Raw genomic sequence first — 12,603 nt, forward strand, 5'->3', positions numbered from 1 at the left:
GAGACGAAAGATGGCATCTTTACAATTTTGAGCTTAATTTTGGTGTATACAAAGTGAATCTCCAGTTCACAAACTCATGTTCACTTTCTTTCTTATTCTTTATACCAAGTCTAACCCAGGTTGGCTGCCACGTTCTCTAATACTTTCTATATCACAAAAATAGTATCAAAATATCAATCTTTATCCATCTTCAATAAATTTACTCTCTCTTTCTCTCTCTCTTTCAATATGTTTTGCTGAAGAATGTTTTCATCTTAAACTCATATTTACATTTGCAGTTTTACAAGGACGAAAATTTCATTCAGTTCATTGCCGCTGGATCAAGTGAAATATGAGCTCAGCTCGAAGTTGGCAATGTAAGCACTCCGACTGCTATACAGCCTATACACAAACGAAAATTTATGACCCCAATAAGGGATCTTCCAATAGTTTTTATCTGTAAAATGAAACAACTGCTTGAAACAATCTTTGCTACAATTTAATACATGGGAAACATAAATTTCACTTCCATCAACAGAGCACATAAATAGATATCCATGGTGTTCTTAGTCAAGGAGGCAATCTTCCTGACAAGTATAGTGAAAGCTTCTCTCTCAAGACAAATGCTTTCTTATCGACAGAATCACATACTTGCTGTCTGTAATCCACATCGTGATGGTGGGATAGTGGCATCTCATCCTGTACTTCGTCCTCCAAGTCGATCACAATATTGTGAAGCAAACAGCAAACCAAAATTATTCTTGGTAACTTGTGCTTGTCTGGTCTCCACATCACTCCCCGAACTATCTTCCACATATCTTTTAGTCTAGCCAAAGCCCTGTGGGCAACCATTCTAGTTGCAAAATGACGTCTGTTAAAATCAGCCTTTGAATATGGAAGGTCTTTACCTGGATAGGGAGTGATGAGCCACGGCAGTAGTGGAAAACCAACATCACCAATTATGTATTCTCTCAACATGGATCCTTCCGAGTGTTCAATCTTTTTGCCATCCAATCTCTTCCCCTTCTTGCAAAGGTTGTAGAAGCCCGAGTTCTTTAGCACGAGTGAGTCATTCATGCTTCCTGGCCAGCCGGTCACTATATCACGAAACCTCATGTCAGGGTCCACAATGGCCTGCAAGACCATGCTGTGATTCTTCTCGCGATCAAACCATATATCATTTGATGGGTCCACTGTAGGGAGACACATCATAATGTGAGTTGTGTCTATGGCACCGCAACAGTTTGGAAGCCCGCAGATCTTTTCAAATTTGAATTTAATCTCTTTCATTTCATTCTCAGTGTTGGGCCACTGAAGGTGGTGCAATGCCCTCTTCTCCATAGCCTCCACAAATCGCCAAGTCACCTGAGAGACTGTTGATTGATTCATTCCAAATGAATCTCCAATATTAAGTAAAGACTGACCAGAGCTTAACCTTCGAAGTGCAACAGCTACTTGATCGTTTAAAGAGAGGACCTTCCCATTGGTCAAAGCGAAGTTAGACTGTTTTGCCAGTAGATCTTCTTTAACAAGGGAGCAAATATAATTGAAGGTCTTCCTTGAGACCTTGAACACAGACTCAAATTTGTCCACACCATTAGAAAGAGAAAGGGGGCCTGAAAAGAATAAGATCATGAGAAACTTTCTTTAAACTCTCAAGCAAGAATACTACATAAAGTTAACTAGAATGGTGACATGAATTCCTATAGTTGCTATGAAGCAAATTCTAAGATTGTCAAAAATTTAGTAACCATGGCATTCCTATATTGACTTGTCTTGTTAGTCACCAATTTAACGCTCTCGTGTCACTAGAAAGATAAGTGACCTTATCTACAAAAATTGAGTTTCAGGTATCAAGTTCATCAAACACCAAAAAAAAAAAAAAAGCATTGAATAAGACAACAAGAAAAAATAACAGATGATAGAAACCCGCCATCAACAGTTTCAAACAAGCAACAGGATTTCAATGAATTTGAAATGCAAACTCCAAAACAAAATATATCAGAAAGTGGGCCCTTGATGTTCTATGTCCTAAAGGAGACCCAAAATGTAAACTCAAAAACCATATGAATTCTTCTATCAGTTCATCAACTGGTTAGATGAAAATTAAGTATTAACACTACAAACAAAAGTTAGTGCCCAGAATGGATTGCACGTATTCACCATGATATTTGTCTCAAGTGGTAATTTAAAACCACTTCCCTCACAAGTAACAACTATTTCATCTACATATACATTGAGGATAACAATGTCATATCATCAAATAAACTTGCAGTGATCAAATAGATTCTCAGTACTGCAGTCAAAATTATGCCAAATGAAAGTTGTTACTAGATCGTCAACTATAGGTCAACCTCTCAAAAAACCAAATATACACATATAAAGTCCCTTTTAACTTAAAGATCACAAAGTAAAAAAAAAAATCATTAGAAGTGTACATTTCACACTGACATGCCAGTTATAGTCTGAGATGCAAATGATATACAGTTGTCTAGAGTTAGAACACAATGGATAAAGATGCACAAGTCAACATTCCCTTAGACAATAAAAGATAAATTTGTTATTACCTTTGGATGGAAAGAAGTCGCACATCTTTTCATCTAATTGTCATTCAAAAGACCATGAAAATATCACAAAATACTGACAGGAAAAGCAGAAGAAAGACAGAAGAGAAATACTAAAATGCCTTGAAGAATTCAAATTGCGTTTGAGATACCCATCTGTCTATATGCAACTGAAATAAATTGATGCATCATGAAGAGCAGCAAAAGAGAAACATGCATCAACTGCTACACTGTCAACCAAGATCATATTGAACAGCATACTGGCATTAGAGATCTCCTACCATTCTACTGATTATGGGCGCTGCCAAAAGAAGTTAGTGAAATAGATGACACTTGGCATTTTTACATGGTTATAAGCTATCATAAAAAAAAAAATTGTGTCTGTCCAAGCATTCAGCTTTATAACAAATCCTAAAGAAAAAAAAAGGCAGTAAGCTTAGTTTAGGCAAAATAGTGGTGCCAGGCTCTCGACATAATAAACATCTTTGAATGATCATCCGCTCAGATAGAATCCAGATAAGTCAAGCAACAAAATTTGTTACCATCTTCAAATTGTTCAGTAGAAAGATACATCCGTTGCTACAGCAGCTAGTAACAGCCAAATATGGCCCATTTTGAGTGAGAGACCAATTGAAGGCATGGAGTACTAATGACTACAAAACCCATTTAAATTTCATCCAATTTTGAATTGATTATCAACATGATGAGATGTCCCATAAGTTAGACCAAATTCAGTTCTAGGAATCATGCTCTGTCAATAAATTATGTAAATACTAAAATTTTCAGACTATATTGGGTCTATTGAGGTTTCTGAGCCTAAACTTGCAAAAAAGTTACTCAATTATGCTGCTACCAGGACTCCAATAAAGTAATGGCAAGAAACAGATCTTATGTAGTTAAGAGGGAGCTCCTCCTTTGGCACATAGCCCCATATCTTTCAAACTATAGATTGGTAGCCATATATTCCCTCAAACTATCTGTAACATTCTGAATAATATCAAACAGAAAAAGTGCCTATTCATTTAGAATTGCATCATCGTGATGCCAGCACATTCCTAGACAGAGAAGCTAAAATTTAACCTTTCTTACTCTTGTAATATGGACTCAAAAAGCTGTACAGCATCCCCTATGGATGTCAAGAGTCCATCACAAGTGGAATATTTTACATCACTCTGCATGTAAAGAGGGAGGCGTGTCAGGAGAACACTGGAGTAGTAGGCTTTGCTGAAATAGGTTTGCGTATCACTCTTCAGGACGAGCTATACAACTCAAGATAACAAACTCTGTTCTCAGAAGATAATCTTGTGGCATACTACAATAGAATCTATGTCAGGCAGTAAAAACCTGTATAATAGGACTCTTTAGATAGTAATCGAGTCTCCTACTTATAGAAACCACTTCAAATTTGCACTTAAGAAATTTATAAGACCAAAAGTTGATACAAATACCATAAGAACATATTTGTCTAATTTTATTTACTTGCACACATTATGACTATAAGAGATTAAAGTCAGTAAGAAGATTGTCTATCTAGTTATAAGAAAAAGATCTAGCGAACAGGAAACATCTGGGAAAAGTTGATCAATTGTCAGCAAGCTAACTTGATCAAAATGCCACACTTTTTATCCTAACAAAATAGCATCTTTTGCACTTCTCATTACAATGTAGGCTAACACTGATGCTCCAATGGAATTAAGATACTGCTGCTATTTCTCATCGCCTGCATTTGCATGCTTCAAAATGCCACCCAGACATTAAACCATGGGAATCTACAAGCTAGAAACCATATATAGTGTTGAGAGATTTATAATTAAGAAGAAATCAGCTGCTCCACAAGCTAAAACTTCTCACAGTAGTTCTTGTAGTATCAAGAAATGAAGACTTGGCAGGCAGCTTGTCTAGCACTCTCTTGCAATATTTTAATCAATATAAGACAAAATTTCATCACGTTGCAAAAAAAAAAAAAAGTATCTGGAACAAACATTAAGGAAGAGGTCAATGCAAAAATTATGTTCTGGTACCAAGATCAGTTAACAAACATTTTGGAGCCCTATATCAGCTAGTCATGAACAGGAGAGTAATCCACAAGCTGCATACTTTAGTACTACTTGTACCTTTCAATGGCTTTCTTAATTTTGAAGCATCATAAAGCATGGGCAAAGACTATGAAAATGGAAGGACACGTGACAAGCATTTGAAGTTACAGCAGAGAATAATAACAAAGGAATCAACTACATTGTGTTTCTTGCACTCCCAGAGAAAGGCGTTAAAGAGTCCCACTATTTACTATTATACTGAATACCTACAAGTATCAAATCCAGATGGAACAGATTATCAAGGAACTCGAACGCTCTTGGGATGTACATATTTCACATTACAGGAGGGTGATATGACTTTTGATAAAGTCGATCCAATTACAACAACTCAAAAGAAATCGACACACTAAACTTCAGCGCAGATGCTACAGAATCAATAACCAGAATAAATCCAATAACGCTTCAGAGACAAAGTAAAACCAGTTAGAAACTAAGGAACAGTAAAGAAAAGATAGCTGATGATTAAAACTAATTAACTGTAGAATACAAAAGCTATAAATACAGTATGGAAGAAGGCACACGGATAATACCAGTAATCCGCTTAGAGAAATCGTCCCACCAATCAACGGGCTCTTGTTCGGACGATTCGGAGACACCTTCACCCTCGACCTTTCTCTCTAACTTTCTCCTCCTCTTGAACCCTCTAACGGGCCCCATGACGAATCCCAAATTGACCCAATTCAAAGTTTAAGAAACCCACCGAAGACGACCCAGAAGAATCAAAGACATCACACGGAATTCAACGAAGAGGGAGAGAAAGACCCATGTGGGTGTGACACGAATTCCATGACAAGGAAAATAGAGAGAAAGGTAGGAAGGGACAGAGTGGGCCGTGATGAAGGCAGTGAGAGATGAGCATGCAAAGGTAGTGGTAAAAAGATGTCTGGTCGGCTGGTTTCAGATGTTGTTGTTGTGTGCACTTTGCAGCATGCAAGAGAGAGTCCTCCACGAGGAGAAGACTTGGGAAGAAGTTCGAAGAGGAGAAGAAAAGGAAAATCTAGTATGCAGAGGACAATGCAGCGAGGGAAGTGAAGAGCATATGGGTAGTAAGAGCTTCCTCATTCTCTTGCTCTCTCACAAGGTACAGTTTTTTACTTGGTGGCTTCTTTCGGAGATTTTAATGCTTCGAAAGATAAAAAAGAAAAAGAAAAAAAAAAGTAACAATCGTGTCATCAGTTCAATTCTCAAATTGAAACACCTCCAATCTCTTTGATTTTAGTTCTTTATTTTTCTTTTCTTTTTTTCCGCTGGAAAAGACTGATGTGCCCTCCTATAGGAAGTATTTAACAATTTAAACCAATTGACTCCCAAAGTCAAATAGCCTGAGTTGAGTACTTTTCTAATAAGGGTTTAGGCGAGATTTGAGAATCTATAATGGCCCCACCAATCACTTGATCATCTGGTGCACCCATGTGGAGATCATATGTTATATTTGTGTCATAAGACCCATGAAATTGCTAGGCAATCAAAGGTGAAATAACAAAACTACCCATAGGAAATATAAAGTAAAAAGAAGTAAATGACACCTCACTCCTCTCTCAATTAATTGGTCACCATTTTGGGGGAAGATGGGGCTGTCCTAATCACACATCACTTGGTATCAGATGTAAGGCTCATACTAAGGGCACCTCACTTGTCAAGGTTATCAATTTTCCTATCTTCTCATGGGGGGCATTTTAGTTATTCTAATATACATATTTCTTAAAATTAAATAATTTAAGTTTGTTAAGAGGCATTAGGACCATTGAAATAGCCGTTGATTATGATTTGACGGATGAGATAATGTTTCACATCAAATGAACTAGATCAGCTCTCCATCAGAGATATTGTCAACATGGTAAGAAGGCATCACTGAGTAAGAAGGCATCACTCGGGTGTGATCGGACGACTGAGATAACCGTTAATTAAGATCGGACGATTGAGATAATATTTCACATATTTTTCATTAAATAATTTTTCGTATTGGATCAACCCTCCATCGGAGATATTGTCTAACATGGTAAGAAAGCATCACTAGGGTGTTTTGGGACTAGGAATTTGAAGAAAAGGAGGGGGTGAGCGTAGAGGAGGAGGTAGCCCCCTCCCTTGTCCCTCCTCTTTCCTAACGAAGTAACACCATTTGGCATATGGCCAAAACCTACAATCTCCTGTTTATCGTATTCACAACCCAGCATTTCGGCTACGATGACTGCATTCGGTTTCGTGTTTATCAACTGTTTTCCATCTTGGCATCTAGAACAAGGCGGAAGTCCGGCCATCAGAGTTGCAGAAGCCCGAAAGATCTCCGCTTTCTTGCCCGACAACATGCATGGTCACTTGGGATGATGGAAGGGTGCTTTTCACTGAATGGTCCCAGCCTGTTCGTGAAAATTACGCAACCGGTCGAAGTTGGAAATTCCGTTAAGTTTTTGACTAGGGCCTTGTGGCCAGACTTTTCTTCATCCTAGTGGATATGAAGTCCACCATGGCGACTGCTAGTCCTACTCTTTCTTCTTTCTACTCTTTCTGATGGGGACGACGACGAATATGGTTTTGAAGCTTGGAAGCGATGAGATTGTAATTCTCTACTACTTGCAGGCTTCAAATCTGTAATCTCCATGCCTGAGTCCACTATTCCATTGGGTCCAATCCATCTCAAGTAAATCCATTCTGAAGTAGTTATGAAGAAAGTCCACTATCTTCAAAATCGTGGTTGATTACCGAGATCATGGCCCAATAAATGGTCATTATAAAGGCTGTTGCATGGACCATAACTAAGAATAAATCCAAGGGAAACGCCATCTAAGCACCACCTAAGTGCAATACATAGCATTGCAGGAAAATTCCCCCAAGCAAAAAAGGTGACACATTGCATCATACGTTCATGGGCCGATCGTGTAACCAGATCCAATAGTAAAAGCCTGAGCCATAGAAAAAAGAATGTACGATGGTATCCAGCTCTGCAAAACGAGCCCAGATAGTTTCCTTCTACTGGAGCCATTGTCGACTGGGCCAATGACCACCATAGAGTATCGACATCAGGGGCACATACTTTTACAAGGGACCGGGCCAGAGCCATTTTAAATAGGACATCCGAATCACAACATCCAATGGTTTTACTTCTGTCAAAAGACCCCCAAACAGTCCAAAAACTTAAGGGCTGCTGTTGGCTCAAACCAAATGGCAGATCAAGAGAATATTTGCGGCAAGTAAGAGAGACTCTGAAAAATGCGCAAAGGAAACAGGAAATCGAATATTAGCTGTTGCCCGTGGGTTCACTACAAAGCTTTTGTGAAGTCCGAGGACACGGAATGCACACTAGCCAGGCTACAGGCTAATTCACTCCAAGAATCGTCCATGTGAAGTTCTTAAAAGATAAAAGTTGCCAATGTTTAGCACAGTAGCCCAGCTGGTAGAAAATTACGCCCGCTTCAAAAGACTCAAAACCAGATCTCAGAACACATCTCGTCACTGAGAAGACGGCACCGAAGAAAAGGGAAACTCCGACGGTAGCTGAGGCGTGAGGGCCCAAGCAAGCAACACCTTTTTAAATTGTTTCATAAAGGGTAGTTGAGAGACCTAAGCCTTGAATGACTCTCAACGACCAACAAGCCGTCGCCTGTACCTCCCACACCACAGACACAACCGTCTTCGTCAAATACCAGCTACTTGCAGTCATTTGGAAGTTAATAAACAATAATTACAAGACTACACTAGTCAATCGCTCACCAACCCAAATTAATTGTATCTCAAGCTCAGTACTATAATGATACGACCGCCCGCCCTCACAAGTCTCCATTAAAGCGCTATATTCTATAACTGCCATGGTAGTCCGTGAAATCCAGGTTGACAAATAGGGCTAAATTACAGTAATGGAACCAGAATTCGAAGATAAAATAAGTAGGTTTTCCTTATGTACAGGAAGAGGTTACCAGTAAAACCTCCTCGTGGTGATTGAAATGTGGAAAACACTTGCAGGTCCCGTGCCGTAGCTGGCAAGGCGATGGAGACCGGAGAGTCGAGACATCTCGTAGTTATACCAAGTTTCTTGACAGAAGAGATCTTGGGAAGGCGGTTTGGTTTTCCCCGCGCTTTGTAGATTTAAAAATGAAGTAGCAGTGAGAGAAAGAGATTAAGAATTGAAGCTTTACTCGGTCCAAAGCTAGGAAGCGATGGCGGATTTGACAGCCTCTGCGCTGATCCTGTTGCTGTTGTGCGCACTACGTGAGATGACATTATTGCTTCCTTTCTTCGCTGGCGAATGTTTGGGCTTTCTCGGAATGCACTTGGCGCGCGCATCGTCTGCTTCCATCTCCATTAAATCAGACTTGGAGCTCCTGTAATTTCTCCATGAAAAAAGACGTCCCATCAGCAGTCATAGCTTGTGACGGCTATCACATTTAAATCCATATATCAAGACGTATAATTGCAGAAAAGCAGAAGCAACGATCATCACGATACGATTGATGATTTCTTGGACAGATTGATTAGAACAGCCCGTCGATCATCACGTTTCGTGGAAGCGGCGAGGCTGCGACAGGGGATCAGAAGTCCGGACTGGAGAGGCCGCCAACAGAAAGAGTTCGAACTAGAAACAGAAAGAAATAACTCCACTTTCGTAACTACTAACGAGGTATAATAAACCAAAGTCATTCCTGAATCTGAGCATCGCTTTTATGACCGAAAAGAAAGAAGCCTGAACACCTTGGGTCAACCCTAATCTAGTATATTTTCTGGCATTCGCGAACCTCGATATGATAAAGAGTTAACGCTAGTTTCCCAGACCAGGCTAGATAATTCAAAAGCAAGAGGAGAGGAGGGAGAGTTTACAGGCCCCCAGAGTAACTCGCCAACTCGACGACCACCGTGTTGGGAGAGGAATTAATGGTAATAATGAAGAATAAAGTAAGCATAGTAAGGACCAGACGGATCTCACCGATCAGCATTGTAAGAAGACGACCTCTGAAAACCCTGGAATTCTGCAGTCCCGCCAGTGTCCTTCTTTGTCTCGATTAAACTCCCGCTGAAGTATTCTTTATCTTCCAGTCGAACAGCACCGAAGCTCGAATTGTCCATCAAGCTCTCTATCACCTTCGTGGTCTGGTCTGAACCACCGCCGCCGCCGCCGCGCGGCAGCCTCCCTCTGTAATGTGAAATCAATGACAGGCCGTGATCTTTCACGGCAATGGATCCGCACGAGATTAGTTGCATCAGCACCGTTGACGCTTTCATCCGGCCGCTCGGGTGATTAGCGCTCCGATCTCGTATATCCGCCTCCTCGATGACGCTGAGCGTCACGCGGCCGTCGGCTTTCATCAGAGATTCCAGAGTCTCAGGACTGGAAGTGGACGGAGGAGGAGAGATCTCTTCCCTGGAGAGTTCCGTTTCGTCCGTGGAGATGATCTCTTCTTGCAATTGTTCTGGTATTGTTTTCTGCTTGCGGTCTTCTCTGGCGAGAGGCTTCCTTCTCCGGCGGCTTCTGTCGTCGGTCTGAGTTGACGCGTTGGCGGCTTGTAACGCTGTTTCGTTTGTCGTTTCCGTCTTGTAGACCTTATACTCGGTGTGATCGAGGTGGCTCCAGGATTGATTTCGCCTCCGGCTAGCAGGAAACTCGTTCTTATCTGACTTTTGTATGTCTGGCATCTTTTCCGGACTGGAAGATACTGTTCCTTGAGATCTAGAGCTCGGAGCAGCTTCAAGGAGCTCCGATCCTTTTAGAACGTATTCTTGGCCGTGCGCCGGGTAGATGAAATCATTCTCACAGAGATCATGCCATACGAAACCGTTCTTATAGCTCCTGCATCAGTGATTTTAAGAGAAACAACGAAATTACAACCTGATACTTGCGCTGAAAACAAAAACAAAAAGCACATCAACAAGAAATATAATCAAGACGAATTGAAATTTATGATTCCACCTTTTGGCGGACCAAGAATACATGCTTGCCATCCCTTTTCCTCGAAGAACATTGAGACGATTTATCACATCTAGCAAACGACACAAGATTTCAGTTCATCCAACCAGAAAACAGAAAAAAAAAAAAAGTAAAATATTATCCAATAATCCTCGCACTTACCTCTGAGATAGAGTCCTTCAGGCGACGAGAGAGGAACCTCCATGAAATGAGGATGCTCCAGCTGACCGTTCTTGCAAAGGTAGTAAACGACAGCAACTTTTCTCTCAGCTTTTGGCTTAGGTTCTGTCCACACTTTAGTTCTTTCAGGACTCGTCTCTCTGTCCCTGTACTTTTTCACCACCATCGGCTGCTCTGTTCTTTCTTTGGAAGCTACCGGCATTTTAATTGCCCAAACAAGGATTCAAACTTCAAAAACCTTTCCTCGAGCACCACCACCTTCACAATCCTAAATAGCAGAAACACCCTAGAACAAACATGAAACGCAAGGGACGACCCTACAGCGGAAGGAAGGCATTAAAACGCGAGGATCTGCAGCGGAAGGGTTCCCTCGAGTCTCCCCTTTCTACCGTGGATACACAGTTTTCGATCAAGGGTGAAGAATAAGGAGAAGGCAGATATTTATAGGGAGGTGGGCAGGGGTAAAAAAGGTTGGTATGGACGGGGGCGGGACGCATTCAAATGGATACTGCGGACAACAGCAAGTGAACAAAAAGTCTGATATTCAGTCCTAATAGAAAATTGGGGCCTAGTACCAGTAATTATATAAAAAGAAACACTACCAGCGACTTCTCGCCGAAACTTGATTACCACAATGGAGGAGTACCGACGAGCTAGGTGGAGAAGACAACAGTGAAGGTCGCCCATAACTCTCGCTTCCGCTCATAGGAGATCGGACACATGTCAAAAGACGAACACACCCTCAATCGCATTAGCCGTTTCCTGCTGACAAGGGGGTCATTTTCGTCCAATTAAAATATCTCGGGTCTTCAGAAAACGATTGCGAATCGACAGTACATGCGACTTTGTGACAGGGAAGGATCCAAAGGCAGCGTCGAAGATTGAGGATTGCGTTCAGAGTGGGCCCCGGTAGAATCAGGTCCCGCTTGAACAACGAACGAGATGACGCTATAAAATTTCAAAGAAATTGACTCTGGGTCTGAGCCGGAGAAGGAAATTGGTATCCAGTAGGAATGCACGAAGTTCTGAACTTTTAGCGACCTCAGAAAGGAGAAACGCCTGGTGGGTACGGCAGTTACGGCGCGGCAGCCACGCAGGACCGTATTAATTACTTTTCACTAAAATTGGCGACTCCCGTTTGGTAATTTACTCGTTGGCTTTTCCCTTGACTGAGAGCCTGAGCGGCGTTTACTATCGTGTCCGGAAAGCCGGTGACACCCTTTCCGAGTTGGGTTAAACTGAAGTGGGTGGCCGGTGGATCTGCGGTGGAGAAGGAGAGTGGTCGGTAGTCCAAAGAATCGGCGTAAAAGAGTCCAAGGGGGTCTCACAACGCTACACGCCGTACAGATCGCCAACGCATGTGATTGACCCGCCGTCTGGAGATAAATGACAAAGGTTCGTCATATGTTGTCCAATGGGAACGAACCTGCGTCGTGGGTTACGACTTAAGGCCTGAACTCTGATGGATCGCGAATCAACTGGGGTTGTAAACTAGCAGTATCTTCTTGTGTCTGGTGGCTTCGTCGCCTGCTATGCGTCGCTGTCCCCTTTGCATGGAAGAAGATGAAGACGAACACACCAACCCTTGTTACGTCCGGCCGACTGGCCCGACCCCCCTTGATTTCCTCAGGGTCACGGGCCTGATTGTTCGATTCGGACAAGTTTGGAAGTTTTCCCAAACTGGTTGCTGGCTTTGACTTTTTGACAGGCCGACTGGGGCCAATTAGAGGTATATAGATTGTCTCTAACTTGCTCCTGTTCACTATTCTCAATGTGATTTGCAGCATTTCAGCAAAACTTTGGAAACCTTGCGGATCTTTGAAAGTGATAACGATGTTTATTAGAACCCAACGATCGCAGGTACCTGGAGAGAGTAAGAGAAGTCTTCTCC

General features: G+C 41.6%; 2 protein-coding genes across 2 annotated transcripts; both read right to left on the bottom strand.

Moving 5' to 3' along the window:
* Nucleotides 1-444: 444 nt before the first annotated feature.
* LOC137942673 (protein ALP1-like) lies at nt 445-5,630 on the bottom strand. Its single transcript, XM_068788403.1, has 2 exons — nt 5,170-5,630; nt 445-1,595 (listed from the first exon to the last, which is right to left on the bottom strand). Exons 1-2 carry the CDS (start codon nt 5,294-5,296, stop codon nt 550-552), a joined length of 1,173 nt encoding a protein of 390 aa, XP_068644504.1. The 5' UTR covers nt 5,297-5,630; the 3' UTR covers nt 445-549.
* A 2,620-nt stretch (nt 5,631-8,250) lies between these two features.
* LOC137942483 (protein SOSEKI 5-like) lies at nt 8,251-11,297 on the bottom strand. The gene is made up of 4 exons (XM_068788157.1): nt 10,695-11,297; nt 10,536-10,605; nt 9,555-10,415; nt 8,251-8,955 (listed from the first exon to the last, which is right to left on the bottom strand). Exons 1-4 carry the CDS (start codon nt 10,912-10,914, stop codon nt 8,781-8,783), a joined length of 1,326 nt encoding a protein of 441 aa, XP_068644258.1. The 5' UTR covers nt 10,915-11,297; the 3' UTR covers nt 8,251-8,780.
* Nucleotides 11,298-12,603: the final 1,306 nt, after the last annotated feature.

Source organism: Aristolochia californica, unplaced genomic scaffold, assembly GCF_029961685.1.
Source record: "Aristolochia californica isolate CCGP_79_NKW_82.1479 unplaced genomic scaffold, dmAriCali1.0.hap1 SCAF_10, whole genome shotgun sequence".
Lineage (NCBI taxonomy): Eukaryota > Viridiplantae > Streptophyta > Magnoliopsida > Piperales > Aristolochiaceae > Aristolochia > Aristolochia californica.